At 40.5% G+C, this 24,398-nt stretch overlaps 1 protein-coding gene across 1 annotated transcript; it reads left to right on the plus strand.

Moving 5' to 3' along the window:
• The first annotated feature begins 91 nt into the window (after nucleotides 1-91).
• On the plus strand, nucleotides 92-15,976 carry mrrf (mitochondrial ribosome recycling factor). The gene is made up of 7 exons (XM_061060695.1): nucleotides 92-212; nucleotides 2,624-2,800; nucleotides 2,945-3,097; nucleotides 7,488-7,606; nucleotides 12,217-12,308; nucleotides 13,768-13,927; nucleotides 15,229-15,976. Exons 2-7 carry the CDS (start codon nucleotides 2,626-2,628, stop codon nucleotides 15,304-15,306), a joined length of 777 nt encoding a protein of 258 aa, XP_060916678.1. The 5' UTR covers nucleotides 92-212; nucleotides 2,624-2,625; the 3' UTR covers nucleotides 15,307-15,976.
• Nucleotides 15,977-24,398: the final 8,422 nt, after the last annotated feature.

Raw genomic sequence — 24,398 nt, forward strand, 5'->3', positions numbered from 1 at the left:
GGAGGCGGAAGGAGGCGCTCGGTTTAATGTTCGGCATCTCTCGGGGATTTCCGGGCCGTGCAGCTCCGTCGCTTTTAAACCGGAGCCCCGCTCACTCGGATTACCCTGTTTAACATTTCAAGCGTGTGACTGGATTGGGCGCTTTTTTGATGACGACAAATGTGGCTTCTCCAAAAGCTAACATGCTTCTGTAAGGACTGCAAACCCTGACAGTAAGTATGCCGTGTTTGTTGGTTGTATGTGACATTATGTGTTTTGTTTTTACCGCTTAGTGCTGAAACAGCTGCAGCGTTATATTAGACAACTACGTAGTTACGGTTCATGGTCGTTTTGTTTTGGTGCTTTAAGTATGCTCCAATAACACCGACCTTCACAGAGCTTTACCAAAATGCAATGTGTCTTTAAGATTTAAAACATGTTTTGTACATAGTATGTACATACAATACAGTATTACTGCAGCAGCATCTCTCAAATGTCCAATCTCTAGTCTAGAGTCAAGTTTTCAACACTCAGGTTACATCAACCTTACATGAATAACATCAGAGGTGAAAACAACTTTCATATTACAAGAATGTTATTATTATTATTATTGTTGTTGTTCTGGGATCAAGTCAGTCAAGCAAGACTTAGATAACTGTTATTTGTTTAATCGTGTTACTTAAATATTAAGGCGTGATCTCTTATTAAAAGATTACATTAACAGATAATCAAAATGTATTTTATCTTATTATTAAGCCAAGATCAACATGTTTCGGTTAAGCTTCTAAAATATGACATTAAACTGTTTTATAGCTTCGTATTTTTAGAAGCATTGGGGGTTTTTTTTGACTGATAATTCGACAAATGGCAATTTGAACAGTGGGAGTTGGAAGTTGAGAAGAAATATGTTCCCCACTTTCTAGCATTAATTTAACATAATAATAATAATGAGGTTTGTAGATATATAAAGTCATTTCTAGGTAAAAATCAAAAACATTTTGTTTAACCAGGCAGAACATTAAGCAGAAAATAATACAGCACTATTTCAGATAAACTTATAAGTGTGCAGAGGCGTGATCACGAGGGCTCACCAGCTATCTTCTGCCACTTTAAGGAGAAGAGGTGTGTCTACAGCTGCTGTAGTGTGTGAGATCCACAGGATGTCAGGCTACAGTATCCCACTGAACACCTGTGCTTCACTTTTTCTGCTCGACTTCCTCTCTAAAGAGATCCGTCAGCGTCCCATATCTGAGTGTGTCTGCTCTGCCACAGTGCGCTGTATCGTATCAGCTTGTCAGGAAACTTGCCAGTCACGGATGCATGTTATGGGTTTGTGTTGTACATGGTGGTGCAACGTGTAGCCTAAATATTGCCTTTGGAACAAGTTTGGGTTTTGGTTACAACCGTTGTTGGATTAAGAAAGGGTGGAATTTTTGCATTGCGGTTGCAACCGTTGAGTACATTTGGATCAGTGTTGTATCTGTGATCTTTGGGCTGTAAATAAACTTAGGAGGACTTTACACTGTGTATTTACCACTTTACAATTAATTTGATGCATTTTTAGGGAGGATTCTGACACATTTGCAAACAAAAACTGAAACATGTGTGTTTTTCATGGCATAATATGTATAGCCTACATATAGACATTTTAAGCAGAAATGCATTTTGGATAGTTTTTCTGTTGTTTTTTTTTAATGCCAAAGTGTGTTTAATCCAGCATTGTGGTTTGTATCTCCTCACAGGTAACAGCAGAGGATGTCAGTCATGCCTAAGTACACTGAGAGCTGTTCACAGCCACTGACTGTGAAAGGCAGGCTTCAGTGTGTGTTTGTGTCTGTGGGTTCCCAAATCTCACAGTTTGTCTGTGCTTGCGTGTGTAAGCTTAGGTTCACTGACAAAGTTCACACTCGGGAGAAGTTGTGCGAGGTGGGAGGTAGTGTGTCAATAGAGAGGGAGCGGTTTCTTTTTATATTGTTGTGTAACGTATTTGAAAGGAAGGTTCGACATCAGGAATTCCCAAACGATGCGTGGGTTGACTGAAGAGTTTGTTTTGGTCTGCATCTTTTGATCCTATGAGACAGAGAACCTATGTATTGTATGTACCTGCACATAAAGTATCCTGGAGAATTTAGATCTAGGGATGTGTAATTTGATTTAGAAAGGCTTCTTATTCCCCCTTATTTCTCTGTAGTTGTTGTTTTTTGAGGAAAATGCACACATTTTTGCATTTTTTAGTATTCTGGATAAAACAAAACATCTGGAGACATCAGGTTTGGCATCAAGGAAATTGTGTTGGGCCACTTTCACTGGTTTTAAAATGTTAGTACACAAAACAAAAGGGTTATTGACAATGTAAAGAAAAGGTGGAACTGACTGGTTTAGTTTAATTTATTTGTCATTTCAGCAAATAAACAACAAAAGTTGTCAAGGAAACAATATATGATGGTGCTGTAATACCTTAGAAGAAGATGTAGGTCTACCTCCTACTGGCTGATATGAGTTATTGCTTCATTTCCATAAAATTTACTGACTGGGTTTTCAACCGATCTGAGAGCAATTTGTGATTCCTTCTCCAAAATGAATCAAATCCTTTGAAACTCAATATTTCTATTAACTCTCTCATTTCCCCCTTTTGTCTCAACAGACATGGCTTTAAATCAGCTGAACCTGCTGCGACCACTGCTGTGTCAGACCCTGGTACGACAGGTCCGATCTCCCCTCCTCGCCCCTTCAAGGTTTAGCAGACTACCTCTGAACCCCGGCACCCCCTGCTACCCACCTGCAGCATGCTCCCGACTCTATGCCACCAAGAAGTCCAAAGGTGAGTGAGGAGATTAAAAAAAAAAAACTGGAGTTCACATGAGTACATCCTGTGCGGCTCTGTTGGCATGAATATAAGCTACATGATTAGATATTATTTGTCTTAGATACAAGCCTCCTCTCTTTCCTCTCTTCCTCTTCCAAGCCAAGGCAAAGGGCCAGGCGGCTAAGGTGAATATTAATTCCGCTCTGGTGGAAGACATCATCAGTCTTGATGAAGTGAGGGAGGACATGACGGCCGTTCTCAGTGCGCTCAAAGATGACTTCACACGCAACCTCAGCATCAGGACCTCGGCAGGTATTGAACTTATCTGTTTCTTTTTGGACTCGCTTTCATGTTGTCTGCCTGACTGTCTACATACACGACTCTCTTTAATACACAAATATTACTTCAGAGTAAAACAGTTTCAAAATAAAGGTTTACAAAGAATGAAAACATAAAACTTCAGATTTGTTATATAAGTCGCTTTAAAGAAGACGAAAAACGATAGAAGTTAACATACAGCTAATAACCATCTAACAATGCCAGATGTTCTCTGATGTGATACTAGCATGTAAACTACGGTTTACATGGATCTTCTTTTTTATTATAATGAGTTATAATGCCCAAACAAAACAACATGTGAACACCTTAATCCAAATTTCTATCGATTATAGAGGGAAATTTGAAACGTGTTCATTAACTGTTCAAAAGAAAAATTGTGGGGGCACCAGTAGCCAAGTGGTCAGGGTGTGCGCTCCATGTACAGAGGCTGCAGTCCTTGAAGCGGGCAGCCCGGGTTCAAATCTGACATGTGGCTCATTTCCTATATGTCATTCCCCACTCTCTCTTGTCCCTGATTTCCATCTCTATTCATTCTCCTATCTCTACAATTAAGGCATAAAAAGCCCCAAAATAAACCTTATAATTATTATTATCCATCCATGTCCTCTGTCTTTGCTTAAATGTGTTGGGTCATACTTTCCCCTCACAGGAGAGTTTTTTTTTTTTAAATGAATACAAAGTAATGATTGTTGTGCCTTACCCAGAGTCAACTGATATTTTCCAATGCTTTTAGCTCAGTTTTCAGTTTTCTTTGCTGTAGCTTTGCTCTAGCACAGAGTTAACATTCTTACATGTGGGTCCGGCTGGTTGATTTCAGAAATGTTTGCACATCACTGGTACGTATTTTGGGATGTTAAAAGTCGATACTTTCCTCTGTGCAGCTACCTGATAAAGTGCCTAAGGGCTTAGAGAGAGCCAGAGTGTGACCTTACCTTGACCCCAGGTTGACCTCTGTTTCCCCAACTACATCCAGGTCATGACACTTTGCCTCCGGGTCCTAACAAATGGGAGCGGTGCTCAGGGGAGTCAGAGGTGGGGGGGTGTGTGATGGAAGCTCCTGAGGGAGGAGGCAGCCGCTATAGGATCAGACTTCAAACTGCTTTTCCCCCCCTCTCAGATAAAAGCGTGCTTTCTCTGATATTTGATCTGCAGCATGTACACTTTTCATGTCTGAAACTTTTAAGTTCTTTCTTATAAATACCCGCAATCTTTATTACTTTTAGATTTTTCCACTAATTCTTCATCTTCATTTTATTTTTCACAAGTCATCATTCAGTCATTTCTCAGTCTGAGTCATTTTCTGTCTACGGACCCTCCCTTGTATTCCTCCATAACTTACACTACTCTTTTGTTTTTCCAATTAATTCCAGCTTCATATTTTGGCCTGCGTTTGTCACATGCTTTCATATTCAAATTTCTTATCGACCTACAGGGAAACATTTGTTCACAGGGAAAAAGAGAAAAAGAGTTCTTCCCTCCCTCCAGCTCTCATGTCCTTCTTTTTCTTTGGTCAGTTTTTGTCTCCTTCCCTCCGTCCTGTCATCTGCCTGTTTTCTCCCTCCATCCCTCCATCCTCCTCTCTTCTGTCCAGCTGCACAGTAATCCAGGGAGGCAGCGGGACTTAGAGCTGACAGGAGAGATGAGATGGTGGAATGAAATTACGTCAGTTGTCCGAATGTATGTGTGTGTTTGTTCCACAAACCTCCCATCTGGCTCTCATTAAGCTTATGAGTACATATGTGTGGATATGGCTGTATGGACTGTAGTACGTTGCAATTTGTGTGTGTTTGTGTGCGCCAACTGTGGAGCAGAAAGTCAAAGATCTAGAAAAATGTGGTTAATTTTTATCAACATCACATCTTTGTCCATCACACTTTAAGACCGGGTGGACACCAACCAAAGCACTGGAAAAAAAAATCCAAGAAAGACCTAAAAATATTCTCTAATTCCATGTTGAAGATGAAAGCAAATAGTTTCACATTCTGGAAAATAAGGCTATTAGCTTTCTTGCTGAACTTTAGATGAGAACACTGATATAAATCTCATGTCTTTCTGTTCACTTTAAAGCTACAGCCAGCAACTTGTTAGCTTAGCCTAAGTCTGAAAGAAAGAAGGAAACGGCTAACCTGGATCTGTCTAAAGCAAACCAGATCTTCACATTTAAAGATAATTAATACTTTTTTTTCAACCAAGCTGCACGTTTTGGTTTTTGTTTAGGCTCAGCCAGACTGCTCTTGGTGTCCTGCTCCAGCAGTAGTAGCCGGCAGCTGTTTACTTCAAAATCATTAATGACCAACTGTATGCAACCTATCCAGCTCCAAACTGCAGACAGACAAAGCAGAGTCAACAAACATGGTGACCATAGTAGAGAAGTAACATATATGCCTCAGGTAAAGCTGGAGACAAAAACAGAGTAAATGATAGACTTAGATTTACCAGGTGGTCGCTCTTTGAATGCTGAATGTGCACATTAGTAACCATATGTGTTTAAAAAAAATCAACGCATCAGTTTAAAAGTGTTGAAATGTCAAGGTTGTTTTTGTTTTGTTAAACATATTCAAGCTCTGATGCACATCAAACAACTGCACAGTAGCCACCAAAAGTCAACGGGGTCTGTCATATTTCCAGCTTAAACTGGTCAGCTTTTACCGTACAGTATGTGGACAGACTGGACCAACCACCAACGATGACACACTGATGATTCAGTGTGATGATAAAGCTAACCAAACACATTTACCCACATTTCTGCTGATCATGGCAACTGTTTCTCAAAGTGTTTGTATCCAAAGTGGTAAAAATGTCATAAACACACAGCAATAGAATTGATTATGTTTTTCACTTATCTGAGTCTGGTGGATACAGATGACAATAACTCTGCATTGATTAGACTACATTATTTTAGATCTGCAGATGATATGGCTTATTTAATGTTCTTGACTTATATTGAAAAACAACTCGTTTTTAGATGATACGATTGATGAATAATTATAGTGTATATTTGTGTGATATGAATGAGATCCCTCCTCAGTGTTATTTTCAACATTGTTTCTGGTGGACCTGGTTCTTCGGCCATTGAAATCATTTGACAAATTGATCGCATAGGGAAAATTACACCATTGGCTCACCTTCCCTTCAACCCCACACGCACCATCAGCACAGCCCCCCTGTGGGTGAGCAGGGAGTGGGTGATGTAAGGCAGAGGTAGGGAAGAAGGAAACAACTGCGTCTGAGGTTAGCCAGATGGAGGAGAGGGTGGGGGGGGGGGGGATGGAGAGAGAGAAAAGTGGGGGGACAGAAGTCCACTCATGTTGGCATATTACCTTTGTTTCTCTAAGTGTTGACAGCGGAGAGAGGAAAGAGATCATGGAAATTCTTAACAATGGGTTTCTTTTTTTTTTTTTAACTTACTCATACAATTTGTCACTTCTGCTGCACATCTATCCGTCATTTTATTTGTTAATCAGTCCATCTGGGAAATTGACTGTGTTTGTTTCCCTTTAAATTAAGTCTATGTTGAAACAGTGTCGCCAAACAATAAGTTATTGTTCCCACATTCTATACCAATATTCTGACATTCACCTTTTTTTTTTTTAAAAACAAACATTTGACACTTTGGCCAACAGTAGCTTAGGGACTTGGGTTTGGAACCGGTGGGTCGCCGGTTCAAGTCTCTTTGCAGACCAAAAATATGGAAATTGGTCTGGCAGCTGGAGAGGTGCCAGGTATCTTTCTGAGTACTGCCGACGTGCCCTTGAGCAAGGCACCGAACCCCAAACGTCTCTGGCTGTCCCTGCGTAGCAGCTTGTAGCAGCCTCACTCTGACGTCTCTCCATTAATACATGGAGTCCTGTTTGTTCATGTGTTTATTTTGTTCATGTGTTTATATGTGTGAGAAGCATGTCTCTAAATAGCAAAGTGTAAATCAGAATTTCCCTCAGGGATTAATAAAGTATGTCAAATTTAAAAAAAAAAACGTATTTGGGTTTAAGGTATTTCCGAGTAAAGATTCCAGACAGAACTTCAAACTAGTTATAAAATGTCAAAAACAGTGGCTATGAGATGATATCTTTAGAATTTTAGACGTTAAAATGAGAAAAAGTTAAAATGATACCTATAAATAAAACATTTAACTTGAATTTATAACAAATAAAATCCGATATCCACAAAATGCATTCTGTTATTCATTATTTCAGCATACAAATGCGAAATAAAATCTGTATCGCAAACAAAAAGTGCCGTTGTAACCATGCACAGAATCAGTATGAGTGCACTGCACATGGCCACATGCTGCTTTAAATCAAATATGCTTGAACATATGAATGATGAAGAAATGAAACCATGACATGTATCTGTGTTTGTTTAGGAGCTCTGGATCACATTGTGGTGACAACTCAAGATGGGAAGTTCCCTCTCAACCAGCTGGGTCAGATCTCTATGAAATCACCTCAGGTCATTATGGTCAACATGAGCAGCTTCCCAGAGGTAAGTCGCACACACACACTCGCACACACACACTCGCACACACACACACACACACACACACACACACACACACACACACACACACACACACACACACACACACACACACACACACACACACACACACACACACACACACACACACACACACACACACACACACACACACACACACACATATACACACACGCTAAAGCAAAAAGAACACACACATACAGATTCTTCCGATGTCTGTTTGTCTAATTCATACAAACACACAGTAACTGAAAGCTCTATAAAAATAATACACAGATGGACGGTCCTCGTAGAAAGTCGAGTGATCCAGACCAGAACACCAAGACCAGGTCTCTGTGAAAATGAAACCTGAGCCGCCCTCTCTCAGATGCTAATTGATTGATCACTCGCTGAGCCCTTTGTTCTGGGCTGGAAGATAGTAACATGAACTCTATGTGTGCACACTCTGAGATGTGGTTATGTCCGTGTGTGAGCTGTCACAGAAAAGGAAATTACCTCATTTTACCCCCAGGTTAGGAAGGAATGGATTATTTTTCTTTTCTTTTTTTTTCTCTCCTTTTTCATTCCCTGAACTCCCTCTTAGATAATACAACGTTGTACTAATCAGAGCTGCAGAAAGAAATTGTGTCCATGGGGGGAACCCATTTTATTAGTGGTTGGACTCTCAGGTGGTCTGGAAAACTTAAATGTGCTTTTTCTTTTAGCATTAAACAGGATGATATAAAGTCCTATACCTGCAGACAGTCTTGTCTGATGGTGTGGTATTCTTTGGTCTTGTTTACCTTGAAGCAGATAGGCTGCTAAATATTATTTTTTGCATGTCTCTCCCTTACAATTCTCTTTAGGTACAATTGTAAGCAAAGTTTAAATCTTTTGTTGTTGTTGTTGTTGTTTGTGTCTGTGATTGTCAAAAAACGAGACGAGAGTACTAAACAATTATTAAATGGTTAGGAGGATAAATACCACCCCATGAGCATACATGTATTACTTTGCATGCATGTTAATGTAGAAGTGTAACAGAAACATGCTAAACTTAAATAAGAAATCACAGTGAGAAATCATAGACAACAAGACGAGGAATCACATGATGTCCCACCTGACAGCTGAAATAACTGCAGAGAAAGGCCTAAGGAATGATGCCACATAACAAGGGATGCAGACATATAGAGATCTGCTAATGATAATGAAGGTTACGTTTTAATTCAGAATTTTGACATTAGTTTACTTATTTTTTTAAAAGTGGTTCATCCAGTTTAGATCAAAGTTAGGTGTAGTGCTCCAGCCTAAAGATTAATGTCTGTATTTAACTTGCTCACAATAACAATGCTAACATGCTGAGGTTAAGTAGGTATAATGTTTGAGCACTTCAGTATATTAGTATAGATTTGTATTTGCTATCATTTGCTTGATTATATTGAACACAAGCTGCAGATTGAGTAGTGACTAGAGCCTCTGTCACACATGCACAAGAAGTTGAAGAGAACCAATGAGTGAATGCAACAGGAACTGTTCACCACTATGAGGTGGGCAGATTGATGACATCACTACTGGTGTTGAGTGGAGTGTTGCTGCTCTTTACCTCTTGTTTTCCACTGTTGTTTGTATTGTGGAAAGGTCCTTACTTAGGAATGCTGTAGTGCTACTAACACAAAAGAAGTCACCAAATAAGGAAGACTACTCCTCCTTCACGTACTGCCCAGCTGACCCGCCTTAATCAAATGGAGTATTTCAAGTTCTGAGGATAAAAGTTCTGGCCTCACGGCCCACAGTAACGCTTACATCAAGATACAGCGATAATTGATAAATTGCTAGACAACCATATGTTTATAAATCACGATATGTGATTAACTGAAGAATATAAACAGCCCTTAAAAAGATAATATGCAGGACTAATGTATATATTCACTCTCATGTTCACCTCTTATCACCTCAGCCTTCAACTTTCTTTCACCGCTGTCTGATATTATCATGGCTGTTTTCTTCTTTATCCGCTATGAAAATTGTTCTTTGTTCTGTTCACGTTACCCTCGTTCAAGTCGTGCTGCGATGAGTGAAAGTGGCAGGGAAATCTGTTTAAAGTTCCTTATTATTCTCTGAAATTCGAAAGTCGATTTTTTTTTTTTTTTTTGTACCAGCAATTCGATAATTGTATCACACGAGTCAGGACAACGGTTTACAGCCGTATCAATGTTTTGTCCCACCCATACATAAGACAAGTCAAATGATTCATCCTCAGGGGACCAAGAAACACCTGTGCGTCACTTTTTGGCAGTCTTTCCAAAAATTGCCCAATAATTTTTGCTGTGGACTCTAAGCACGGGTGACATTCAAAAGGAGTGTTTTCTTTAAGAATAAAACACCTGTCCGTCACCACAATCGAACAAAAAACGTTTTTACAACTATGCTCCACCACCTCCTGTTTTCCTACCGCTCACCGTTTTTGAACCTGGGACATTTTGGTTCCACGTCTTTGTTCCCCTTTGTGCTAATATCTCCAAAACAACATGCAAATGTACATATTTATCAGCATCTCAGATCTTGAATTTCACTTCTCCACCTGAATCATCTTTCACTGACTCTATTTCCTTCCCAGAAACTCCGACAACGGACCACACACACTCTGACAGACACTCTCACACACACACACACACACACGCTATCCTGTGCCCTAAGTTACCAATGTCCCACACAGAGGTGAGGCGTCAGTACCCAGAGCTAATAGGCTTATAATGATGCCTATCCATTACCAGGCACTCTAGAGGCTCTGCCATTGTTTTCCATTCATTCATTAAGAGCAGCCTGGGAAGAAACAGTGGAACCAACAACAGCTAGCAGCATGCTTAGATCAGGAGGCAATTTAAAGTGTGTTTTAGGATGCGTGTGTGTATGTGCAAGTTAAAGCATCCCACCACAAGTGTTTTCTTCACTCACACGTAACACACACACACGCATTCCTCTTTTCTTTGAACCGAGCCGTCAAGCGTTTGATGTGAAACTTTGGTGTAATTTCTCTTCCTCTCAGACATATTAACCAGATCCCGCGCTGCCTCCACAGAAAAGAAAAAATCGGCTTTGTTTTTCCTTAACCACCGGATGGTCAGAGAGAGAGAGAGAGAGGGAGAGATGGGGGGGAAATAGTGATGAATTTGATGCTGAGAACAATCAAACATAGGTATTTGCTGAATCTATCACCCAACACTCAAAGGGAGAAACCAGAGGGCCTGTGCACCGGATGACTTTTAAGAAAGGAAAAGAAAGGAAACCTCATGAATTAATCTAATGCGCACAAATAAATTCCTTTAATCTCGCTGCCATATTCATTCCCCCAGTGGGAAAAAGGCCCAGAAGGAGCTGTCAGGAAAGAGGAGTAGGGTAGAAAGGGGTCAAAAAAAATGTAATGCTCTTTTCTTTTTTTTTTTTTTCTTTTTTTCCTCACATGCACATTAGCAGACTTTGAGAACCTCAGCTGAGGGAATTGTCATGTGGTTGCAGAATTGGTTTTTAGGAGTGTGACTTTATTTTGGTTTGTAAAAAATTCCCCGTTTTCTGTGTGCACTTTAAAACTCCCGCGTTGTAATGTGTTATGTGCTAGATTGTGTGAAGTTTTTAGTCTTTCACATGATATCTAAACACTGTTTTAACCCCCTGTGAGTCACTTGCAAGCATATTTTCCTACCAGCCTGCAAACAAATACAAATAAACAGAGTAGACTTATTTCAAAAGAAGCCTCTGTCACTACTTTGATCTCACAGAGATGTTGTGTGACTGACACAATCTTTATCTGATCATGCCTCATGTTGTTTCGAGATAAAGTCTGGAGTTGACATGCACAGCTGCCTCTCCAGTCGTTTGTCCATAACTGACGCTCGATCGCTTGTTGCCTCACAAAACACACAATGCTCTTATTTTGATTTCCCTCTGATTCTCTTCATCCCTGTAAAAAAGGCGACAGCTGGTGTTGTTGTTATTTTCCAACTCTCTCAATAAGACAACAGCTGAGAGTGTTTTCTGCAGGTGTTTTCATTGCTAGTCTTTATTTTATGAGACTATCGAGAACATTGTGTTAAGAACAGTGTAGTTATTTGTAATGTTCACTTCAGTCACACCACATAATGAAGCTGCTCTGTAATTAACAAAGAGCAAAAACCCGCTTTAAAGAATGGAACTTGTGCAAACTATTGCACTTGTAAGTGTGTGTATTTGTGTGTGTGTGTGTGTGTGTGTGTGTGTGTGTGTGTGTATCCATGCATCACACACAAGCAGACTCTCCTGTGAGGTCACCATGGGTCGACGCCCTGCCCTGCAACCTCTCAGTCCTCTCCCACAGGACCACGCACTGACAGTGGCCCGGGGCATTTCCACACTGCACGGGCTTCCTCACACACACACACACACTCCCCACCCAAACACACGCACACACTAGATACACACTACAACACCGTAATGATTGCCAGCTGGAGCTTTGCCACTACCTGTAGTTGTAGCGCAGCTTTTCTCGTGTGTTTGTAACATTGTGTGTGTGTGTGTGTGTGTGTGTGTGTGTGTGTGTGTGTTTGTAACATTGTGTGTGTGTGTGTGTTTGTGTGTGCCCCCAGGCCACAGTGGCTGCCACCCGCGCCCTCAGAGAGAGTAGCATGAACCTTAACCCTGAGGTGGACGGGACCATCATCAAGGTACCAGTTCCCAAGTGAGTATCTTTCTGACACCCTCCCCCCTACACACACACACACACACACACACACACACACACACACACACACACACACACACACACACACACACACACACACACACACACACACACACACACACACACACACACACACACATATTCACATACACAAATAGCCTCCAGCGCAGAAAAGTTTTACCTGCTTTAAGCGCTTTTATTGCCATCGCTGATTTATTTATTTTCCATTAATACTGCTTTAATGTTTACATAAGTATTTATTTCTTTATTAGTTGAATCAATGGGTTTATGTATGACCACTTTTAAACAATAAGAGAGAGTTGGTATTTAGTTTTATGAGTTAAAAAGATAAAAAAAAAGAATGAGATTGTAAATACATTTAGTTCAATAAAAGACTTAACCTTAGTTAGCCTCATTAGTGGTTTTGGATTTCTCCCCCTTGATAAATCCACACGTCTGAGTTGTTACTGACAGATTTATGGACATTTATTTGTAGCTGTATAGAAACACTCAACGTGATGATGTGAGAGTCGGGTCACTCCCTCTCTCTCTCTCTCTCTTTTTTATTTCTTTACCTCTCTCACTCACTTTCTCTCTCTTTATCTCTGCCAACTCAAACAACACACAAAACTAACCATCACTCACTCAGTTAAGCACGGTGTAAATGCATGAAAGTCTGCCTGTGTTTACGTGCGTGCGTGTGTGCGTGTGTGTGTGCGCGCGCGCAGTGGAGCAGCAGGTGTTAGTCTGGCAGAGGAGGGAGACAAGAGTCAGACTGCTTTCCCCCCGCAATCAGTCTCGGCACGCTCCGAGGCTCCATTTGCATTTCCAAAGAGAAGGCTCTCCTTGATTGGCCTTGGAATCAGTAATTAGGCCATATTGTTTGTGGTAAATAGACGCTGCACTTGGATTGTTTGCAAATAGTCCCTGAGGCAAAAAACAACGGAAAAGAGGCCAATTAAGGACAAAAAAAGGAAGAGTGAAATGGGAAGAAGGATTTTTCTTAGTGATTAACAAATGCAAAGTGAATGCAAAGTTTTTCAGATGACGGATCTTTCAGCTCTGCTCTCACACCTTGAGGAAGTGATTGTTGCTAGATGACTGTCGCTAAAATGATTAGACTCCAGGCCTACGAGCTCTTCACAGTCTCATTTGCACAAGTGAGGACAAGTTTAAAAAAACATTTTGTGTCTGTAAAGTCACATGTTTCAGTGTAAAACGCTCAAAACACAGCCTTTCTTTCAAACTCTGCTCGAGCAGATTGAAGGTATATGGACAGTGTATCTTGGATTACATTATTTCCTAGAAGTCTGGTGTCATGTACTGTACGAGATCGTCTCTTGATATTATTTATTACCCTGGTTTAAGAGAAGCTTCTAACCTACAGTATAGGCATCTTTCAATCTTAGTTGTTTTCTCTCTTGTGTGATCTATCTCCGTCTGTCTTTTCCTGCAGAGTTACACGTGAACACAGAGAAAACCTCACCAAGCTGGCAAAGCAGTTGAGCAACAAGGCTAAAGACTCGCTGAGGAAAGTGAGAACGAACGCTGTCACACAGGCAAAAAGAGCGAAGGAAGGACACTCAGAGGACACAATACGACTCGTAGAAAAACAGGTAGGAGAAGGAGCTAAGAAAAGGGACAACTCTGCTCTTCCATATAGAGACAGACGTACCCAGTGAGTGTCAGAAACCTCCTAATGGAGCTTACTTATGATTGCTGTCTTTGTACTAAAACTACTGAAACAACTGCACACAATTTCCTAAGGCAGAGGTTCCCAAACATTTCAGCTTGGGACCCCAAAACAACTAGAGACCAGGGATCCCCACTGTCCCTATTTTAGTAATTAATTTTAATAAAGTTCTAGAAGTAGAACTCAAGTAATCTCCATGCATAAAATGTAGGACTGAGCGGACAAGACACACAGGTGATATCTGTGTTTTTATTCATAGCCTCAAAGGACACCTACATTGTTGCAGTTATTTGCAAACTTTCATTTTTACATATCCCTTATATTTCAGCACAAATCTTCACTAACGACTAAGTTTTATTTGGTCAAGGCATCTTGTGACCCCTCTCTCAGTGTCTTACGACCCCCCAGGGGGTCCCGACCCCAATTTGGGAACCACTATCCTAAGGTATTCAATTCAATTCAAACAACTTTATTAATCCCTCTTGGGGGGAAAATTGGTGTGGAGCAGCCCGTACACATGAGAAACAAACAAAGACAAGTTGACGTACAAACAACAGATTACACAAGGAGTTAAAACATGGACAGGACTTAAAGGAGACACTAATATTAGACAGATTGATTAGAGGTCAGCCAGACTGAATACAAATGTGCCACGTTTATACAATAAACGTGGCACATTTGCACCAAAGTGGGAAATCACCATCAGTCCGGTCATGTGTTGGAACCATAGACTGTAAATATTAATGGACGAAGCCTGAGTGACGTCACCCATCTGTTACGGCAGGGGGCTCCGGAGGCTCATCGGCCGCAGCCGCCATGCTGGAAATGCTGTCTCAACCTAAAGTTCAGTCAACCCAACGACAGGCTGGAGCTGAGGCGGGTTTTAAGCCCTATGGCAAACCGTTACATCGTGCCGACCTGTCAATCATGTCAGCTACGCGCCTAACTATGAATAACACGTATCGTACATAAAATCAAAACGGAGGAAAAAAAAAACCTTGTACAGTGTTTGCCCATGATGACAATAACTAATGAGACTAATCATTTTGTTTTTTATACCTGGCTGTAAACATGTTCATTTCTGTTGTCAAAACTGCCAGAGGTGGCTGCTTGGTTGGAGCACAGCAGCTACATGATGTCTTTCTTTGCTTGATACAAAAGAGGGAGGAACAAAATAAGCCCTAAATGTATATTCAAACATTTTTTCTCTCTCCCTCTCCACAGATTCAGCAGATGTCGGACAACATTGCAGCTGACATCGACAAACAGGTCGCAGCCAAGACCAAAGAGCTGTTAGGCTGATTGTGAGGATGAAAAGAAATGCACAGGTTTCATTTTCAATACGGTGTCATAAGATAGACATAAAGTGATATACTGTGAAAACAATAGACGGTGTTTTTTTTTTAATCAGGTTCAGTTTGAAAGCTTCCCACAAAGCAGCAAGACTCTGTCCAGTTGTGAACATTTTGGCTCTACTGGTTTCTGGTCACATGACTGGTGAAGGTCTCCTTTTTCCTGCTGCTAGATGTCTGTGTTTAACCATCAGCACATAAACAGAAATGGGCTACGGAAACAACACTAACAACAACAAACTGACAGCCAGCTCTTCTCTTCAACTCAGCCCTACTCTTCCTGTCTTCAAACAAACAACCAATGAGCAACAAATGAACTTTTAATGGGATTTGCGGGCCTCCTCCTAATCAAACCTCCTGCCACAAGGGCTGTCTGTTTACATAAAACAAGCGCACCCGTCTGTGTGTAAACTGGCTGCGGGTTTGTCTCGGTGGCAAGAGCGCAAAAGAGAGCGTGTTCCAGAGTTGTAGGATGTGATTAGCGTGTTGCCAAACATTTGTTTCACATTGGTGCAAAATCTGTTCAAATAATGCACTTAAGAGGAAAAAAAAGACCTTTAACTTCTGATGTCTGTGAGCAGCATTATTGATGGACTCCATTGAAGAAGAAATGCTTTGTACCATGTGCGTCATCTTTCTCTCTTTTGTTTTCTTTTCTTTTTCTCCACTTTGAGTTTGAAGTCAGACCCCCCCCCCCCCCCCCCCCCTCCCCCTTCTCCATTACTTGGAGTGATAATGGACTTTTCCTGTGTATGGACCTCTAGGCCCCTGCTTCAATTGTCCATCAGGAAAAGAGGCTTTTAAATGTTGTACTCTTGGCCCTCTTTGTCTTTAAATAGCTGCACTTTAAAGTCCCCCTCAGAATTAGTAAAACAAGTTACTCAAAGTGCATCAATATGAGAAGTGTTTCAATAGGGAACCTATCCAGCTACACACAAACACACACACATACACACACACACACGACTCTGCCTTCATCTATCTGTTGTTTACACCAGCGAGAGGCTTCCCGTACCATTATGTGGTCACTGTCTTCATCTTTGTCATGAGTTGTTTTTGCTTCCTCTGCTACTGGTCGCAGGCAGCCCACACTGCAGACGGGTTTAATTTTGAAACTTTTTTGCCCACACACTTGGTCTTTTAGTCACCCGGTCATTTGATGATTGCAGCACTTTTGCGACTTTGAAAACTTCTAATTATGTTTACGAAAAAAAATGCTGTCCCGACTGCTTCAACATTAAGGAAATGAATCGAGGAACAGTGACGCTGCAGATTCAGAAGTGTTTTTGTTATCTTTGGTGTTAGCTGGTAGTTCCACACTGCAGATTGTGGCTTTATTACATTTGCCTTGGCCCTCTGTTTGCTGTAATGGCCCAAACAGAGCGGAGCCATTGGATAAACAAGAGTTTAGCAGAGGAGTGGCTGGGTCAGGACAGAGGAGGGGCCGGGTGGAAATGGCAGGTTTTTGTGGTGATTCGAGGTCCATATGTCAGCAATTTGAGGGCATTGTGTACCTTGGCCTAAAACAGAGGCTTCATGATCGATGGAGGGGTGAAAATCTCCCCAGTCCCTGGCGCAGAACACAGGCGAGCACGAGGAAATTGCTTTCAGCTGATAGCTTCATTTCGGTTGACATTTATCAAGTGAATTACCCCTGTTCCTTTTGAATGTTTACTACTACTAGCAACGCCGTGTGTGTGTGTGTGTGTGTGTGTGTGTGTGTGTGTGTGTGTGTGTGTGTGTGTGTGTGTGTGTGTGTGTGTGTGTGTGTGTGTGTGTGTGTGTGTGTGTGTGTGTGTGTGTGTGTGTGTGTGTGTGTGTGTGTGTGTGTGTGTGTGTGTGTGTGTGTGTGTGTGTGTGTGTGTGTGTGTGTGTGTGTGTGTGTGTGTGTGTGTGTGTGTGTGTGTGTGTGTGTGTGTGTGTGTGTGTGTGTGTGTGTGTGTGTGTGTGTGTGTGTGTGTGTGTGTGTGTGTGTGTGTGTGTGTGTGTGTGTGTGTGTGTGTGTGTGTGTGTGTGTGTGTGTGTGTGTGTGTGTGTGTGTGTGTGTGTGTGTGTGTGTGTGTGTGTGTGTGTGTGTGTGTGTGTGTGTGTGTGTGTGTGTGTGTGTGTGTGTGTGTGTGTGTGTGTGTGTGAAACAGAGGTTTCTCTTTGTGTAAGTTCTGTTGTGTCTTTTGGCTGTTCCTCACATAAATATACAACTATGCATTGGTTCAGTAAGCGTTTCAGATGATAGTCTTGACTTTTATTCATTCCCTGTCCTTTCACAGAAGGATAACCGGTCTGGAACATACAGTCGTAACCTCACAACTAAGTTGTATTTTTTACTCAAAAGCATCATTGCCTCATACTCGCATGACGCAGATGATAAACACGAGTTGAATGAAGACTTTTCACAACTTAAATTTCACTCTTTGTAATGAGCTGGTCAAGGTCACATTCACAGGATATTAGTCCAATCTGAAATTGTACTGTAACAGTAGCTCATGTAACATGAGGATCACTGACTCAGTGAAGCCAGAACAGCAAATAAAATCAAAGTTTTCCACACCTAGGTTGTGTCTGAAAGTATTCCATAATGCCCCCCCCCCCCCTCCTCTTCTCTATTAAGGAAGTTCTATATAGAGGATTATATTGCTCATAAGCTCATTGGCATAATGAAAGATATTTGAAGAAACTATCAGGGTAATTAATGTACAGTTGATTACTACATTACCTCTTTTTTTTTTCCAGTACAAAGCATTATGGTATTAAGTGCTGGCCAAGTCACCATCCTTTGTGCACTGCTTTCCATGTACACTGTCCACGATGAAGGGTATTGCATTTCAAACTTAACATACCAACAGCACAATAAAATGTCCAACACACCATGAAGTACTGATTTTATGGGCTCGTATGTAGTGAGTTATAAGCATAGACTCTATGAAACATCAGTGAGGTCACTCATTGGTGTCTGAAGGCCTGACTCTAGTAAACTTCCTGCTTATCAGAAGCGGGTTAAGGGTTAAAAACATTAACATGGTTTCTGAAACACACCTATCCTACTCATCTAAAGCTCATCATCTAGCTGTAATGTTTCAAACAATGAAAACAACACAAATAGAGCCAACAGTTTAGAGAGTTGAACCAGATTGAACTAAAGTGAAGCCCCCACCTGTCTGTTAAATCAACTCATTATATAACTCTTATTAAGTCTTAATATAATCCAAACATGATATATTATATTAGATGATATATATATTAAATGTATATATCAACATGTACAGCTTTTATCAATAAAGAAATTAGGTGTAGAGACAGGTTGTTGGTTTTTGTACCAAGCTGTAAACATGTTTATATCTGCTGTAATTTGGAATTTTAATATGCGCTGTATTGGGGATTCCTTGGTTTTTGAAGCAGGCTCAAGTGGAGACTCTGGGAACTGTAGTTTTATTTTTTTACTTCCATTTTGGCTTGCATTTGAGCTCAATTGATCATTTTAAAGTAAAAAAAAAAAAAGAAAAATAGATTTCAAATTTTAATTTTCTGTTTCAAAAATTGGATTAAGGATTTTTCTTTAGGGTACTGTAAAGTTTCCTTATCCAGTCCAATTGTATTCCTTTTTGAGATGACACAGACATGGAAGAGAAAGAATCAAAAGCCCTGGAGTGTTGCTCATTTCACTCTCTCCATCCCCTCTCAGCTTTTCTTATTCTACGTCTCAATGTCCTACTTTAATGCAGATGTCTTTATTGCATTATTCATATCTTTAAGAGAGAGAGGGATCTTTACTATGGTCTAATGCTAGTTTGCAACAAAAAAAAAAAGACCCAACAAAATATTGCAAAGCCTCTTTGTGTTTGAAATTGGAAAAAGGATGTCTATTTGATGGCACTCTGTGTTCGATTACACGTTGAACTTTGATGTGCGGTACCCCCGCAGCGGCTGAACCTCTGAGGAGTCTACAGAGCCGAGCAACGACAGAGCTGACCACTTCAGCGTCAACTGGATAGATCCTTCCCTCAGACACACACCTCTTATTCCCTCCTCTCTCTCGCTCTCTCTCTCTCTCTCTCTATCCCTCCCTCTCTCCCTCCCTCTCTCTCTCTTCTCATCACCTCTGGAGTGTTAAGAGCGTCAGTGTGAGAGAAGCCATCCTGAAGATCTCATCAAGGATCCAATCAAAGTGTGAATACCAAATGCCCTCTCCTCTTGCGATTTGATGATGGGGAGAAACGACACTGAGAGAGCCTGAGATGGAAAAAAAATCTCTGCATATGCAAATTGAACTAAAGATTTAAATGGATTTGATGCTCATAGGAGTATCTCTGACCCTCACATGGATGCAGGAGAAGAATATGTGCAGATTAGCCTATTAATATTTATAGATGTAATTGGCGGAGCTGTGCGGCATGCAGACGTTGTTGTAGCTGGTGTAATGCAGACCACGTTTAGGCCTAGTCCAGGTGGGTGCTCTTACCGCTTGTAACAGGGAAATGGGCGGCCATTTTTAGGTGGAAGCTGGATTTCCTAATAATCAGGTAAACTAATACCGGGTGGCGAGAGTGTTTCCTTCCGTCAGTCATTCACAGAATTGCTCCTGTCTGGTCTGCGAGCCATTATAACTCAATGGAACGTGTGCTCCCCCCCACGTACGTTTAGAGAGAAGACCACGCGGGCCCCTTTGGGGACCCACTAGAAGGCTCCCGCACACCTCCTGCTCCTCAAATGTGAACAAAGCGTTCCTCAGTCTAAAGTGGTTAAACTGTCATTTCAAATCGTCTGGACATCGTGATTACCGGCATGGGAGGAATTATATATTTAGCTTTATGTCCGTCGCCATTTCCTCCCCCCGCCCTGATCTGAAGTGACTAGCTAGTAGTGCCCTCGATGTTACTATCTCTGAGGAGTTGAAACCTTCCCCCAGGAGACGAGTGTAATCAAGGGCTGCCAGCAGGAGAGAGGGGAGGGAGGTGGGTGGTGGATGATGTTGGAGACCTGTATGGATGGGATGGTGGAAAGAATGACAATAGACCCAATATACAATTTCATCTTAACATCAAAAGCCTTAGAAATGACTGAAGGGCTCAGAAAAGTCCAGTTTAGAGAACAGAAAATTAGTTTAAAAAAAAAAAAGATCTGTCATTACCTGTTTATTTCAATCTTTAACATTTGTACACTGGCTTTTATGTATTCTGTAGATTCTCTTCATATTTTCTTACGATAAGGCATGCCCTGCATTGTGAAAATTAATTTTTGACATAAATAACTTCACTGTAACAACACTTGACTTTTTCCCTAATAGGCTACAGGTAGTCAAACGTATTGTACTACTTCTGCAACAGGTGAATTTTCAGATAAATTAAAATCTCTTTATGAAGTAATTTATTTACTTTATTCTTGTATGTCTTAGAGGACATGATATTTTTTTTGAATAGAGGTTATAAACTTGTTTCTAATATAATCAAAGTAAACTCTTTTTTTTACAGAATTATAATAATAACTGAAAAAATAATAAAATAAAGTAACACCTGATTCTATCACATTCATGCATTCAGTCAATCTTTGCTGGAAGGTTTTGGCACTTGTCTTAAATATAATCTTAGAGGCTGTATTGCAGACAGACATTACTTGCTGATTTTGAGATAATTGCCGTGCAATAAAAACATTAAGAAAATTCAAAGCCTTTGTGCTGTAGTTCTGAAGGAAAATAATCCAGCACAAAGTAAAAGAATGTTTGAATGCACAGCTGGAAATACACTTCTTTAAGGTTACTTCATAGACATCATACAAAAAAAACAAAAAAACATTCTAATTCATTCAACTATAGCTACCCCTCCTGACCCCCCAGCCTCCAGGATCTCATCCATCCTGAAGACACTCATTCATCCTCAATAACGTCACTGCTTACTCATAAATAAAAGTGACTGTTAAGAAAGCAGATGAACGCAGCCAACGGATTGGACAGGAAGCCAGTTAATCTGCAATCCAATCCGGCCCAAGTCGAGTGAAACCCAGCTCAGCTCGGCCGAGCGAGGCCTGGGAGGAAGGAAGTGAAGGACTCAGGAAACGGTGTTCAGAGCTTTCACCAGTTATATCCATCACGGTGCTCGCTGATGGCAGCATGTTAGTTAATGTGTGTGTGTGTGTGTCCCTGTTTCACCAGTCATATCCATCACACTACTCTGTCTCCAGGCCCGGGCATGGAGAGCTGGAGTGTCATTAGAGGGGCTGGGCTGCAGGCTGCTGCGCCGCACTTTAACTAAACATCTTTTCTATAAAATAAATGCTTCCAGGTTAGAGCGGGTCCCGGAGAGCCTAGGTCGCCTCGCTTTTGCTGCCACTCATCTGATCCCAATTACCAGACAGACTGGGTAAGAGCCCGCAGAGAATACATGGATACACACTGTAGATGTGTGTTAGACACAACCTAAGTGTGCCATCCTTTTGGCTTAAATCAACAAATTGTCTAGCACACATGTGCCATGTGCTTTCTGTAACTGTGCAAAAAGTAAAGAAGAGATCAACCAAATTTAGAAAAATGTAGTACTGTAACACTCTGGTTTATGGAATTAATGTTTTCATTTTCATTCAGGCTCTGTAGTTTGGTCGTATGAGAGAAAAGTCATTTAAATGGGATATAATGCTTTACTGAGATTTATTGGCATTTGGAATCTAACCACAAAACCACCTTGAAATCCATCGAACTGTTCAGTTGTAGCACAGAAAAATGTACTCCAACAGAAATGCATTAATGCACCAACTTTCTACTGTATTAGAATTAACTAAAGCAAACAGGCCAGGAAAGGAAGATGTATGCATTTTCATGGCATTTTGAAGGTCTTCACAAAAAGTTTTAGAACCTGAATTTGTCTCCAGTGACCCTTCAGTTTCAGTGCAAGTTGTCAGATCATAGTTAGCAAACTGTGTATCTGTATCATGTCCTTTCACGTTTCTTGTAACATTAAACATGTGTGGTCTGTGAATATCTTTTGTTTTACTGTGTCAAATGACAAAGCAGTCATGCTGTAGGTATATTTTTTTATGAAATGTCCCGATGTTCAAAGGGGCATGATAATGTAAATAAAACAAAACATTTCTATTTGCAGGTCTAGTACACGTTGAAGGAGGGTAGTTATACGAACACCAGGTAGGAGCAGAGAAATGTAAAAAGACGAGCCCACACATTTACTCAATGCAATAAAAAGTTCAATAATCACAATGCTTTGACCAAACGTTCTTTGTCAGGTGATAGTGTATAGTGTACCTGCCAAAGACCATTTGTTTGAAACATTTTCTTCTTCTTCTTTTTCATGCTGCAGGTCAGGTACACATGCTTTCAAAACTGGAGGTTTTCAAGTTCCAATTTTCTTTCTGATACAAATTTCTGATACCTGAATCCACCACACTGAGAGTCAAGTTGAATTGCAGTGGTATGAAAATATTCATGCTGTATGCAGTGTTATTTTTCTTGTGAACAATGTTGCCGACATTTTGCTAGCTTAGACTAACCTTGATTGTCCACTACAGACTTTTTTTTTTGGCTGTTATCAAATGAAAAATGACTTCAAATCCGTTCATCTCTGCATGCAGCTCTTTACAGTTTAGTTGCCGCTGGTAGCTGTACTAAATCTAAGGTCATAAAAACCATCAAACTTGCTAAGTAGGCTGCTGTTTTTCAGGAGTTAAAAAGAAATTGTGGTGAAAGAAGTTGATTTTTCCAAGTTTGATAAACTATGGTTGTGGTTTGCTGCAATTTATGCACTCTCAAGAAAAGTTCAAATACTGGTAGTATCAGAACAACTGTTTGTTTCTGTCTGCAGGAGGAGCAGATGTTGTAACATTATCCAATTAGTGAAATACTCTATAGTTATAATGTAGTGAGAACTCATAACCAGACAGTTTTATATAAGCCGGGACTTTAAATATCTCAAATGTAAGATATCACCCTCTTTGCAGTGCATGGCCACTCTTGTTGTTTTGCATGAATTTAAGAAACCTGATCTTGTAAGAGAGAAAGAGTCGATCATGGTGATATATACGCGCTTGTTCATGTGTGTGTTTTTTGTGTGCACATTTACATCCATACATTATTGCATAATTGTTTCCTGATGCTCTTCCTCTTCCCCAGAATATTAATTACCAAATGATGAAACTGCTGCTTTGGTCTGGAGGGTTGAGGTTGGAGGAGGAAATGGGGGCTGCGCATGTAGGAGGGCATCCTTTTTGATGGGGTTAACTCTCATTTTGAGTGCTATGTGTGTGTGTATGTGCAAGCGTGTGTGTGTATGTTTGTGTTGAAGGGGGTAGCATCAGCTTTGTTGAAGAGTTAAGTTTCATGGAGATACATTTTTCTTAGATTGAACAGATGCTAGAGGATATTTAGCTATAGCCTAGCTGTATTTTAGGCACGAAATCAAAATAGAAAACATTTTTAATCTACAAAGAAAACCCTTTTCAGACAAACTCAAATTTATTTACAGCCAAAATGAGAAGCAAATAATTTTTTTGAATCCCTCGAGCAAACATACAGTAGATTCATCTATTTCTACTGTGAGTATTAAAGTCTTACGTCAGACTTTATGAGGAAAAACTCACTGTGATCCCAACCACAGAGCTTTACAATATTAGAGATGAAATACAATAAGTAACACTAAAACAGACATTGTAGACCTTTATATCAGATAAAGAATAGACAGTGAATGTAAATAAATGTTTAGAATCACTAAATCAGTTCATCAGGTGAAATACTTTTTTTTTATTCAAAGTGGAAAAAGCGAGTGGAAAAAAAAACGTTTTCATGTGTTTTACTTTCTATCGTTTTTTTATCTCTGTGACCCTTGTGTTCTGCAATTTCCCACCTGGGTGAACATCATTTCATGGATTCATTTGAAGTCAACATCAGAAACCTCTGGCGCTCACACTCAGGCTGCATGGGAAGGAGTATGGTGCCACCTAGTGATACTATACAGTAATGCAGGCAGGTGAGGTAACTACGCCATGAACCATCTGTAATACCTGAAATAGTGGTTTTATAGATTCTTAAATAAGATTAGCTATTAATTA

This window comes from Labrus mixtus, chromosome 17, assembly GCF_963584025.1.
Source record: "Labrus mixtus chromosome 17, fLabMix1.1, whole genome shotgun sequence".
Taxonomy (NCBI): Eukaryota; Metazoa; Chordata; class Actinopteri; order Labriformes; family Labridae; genus Labrus; species Labrus mixtus.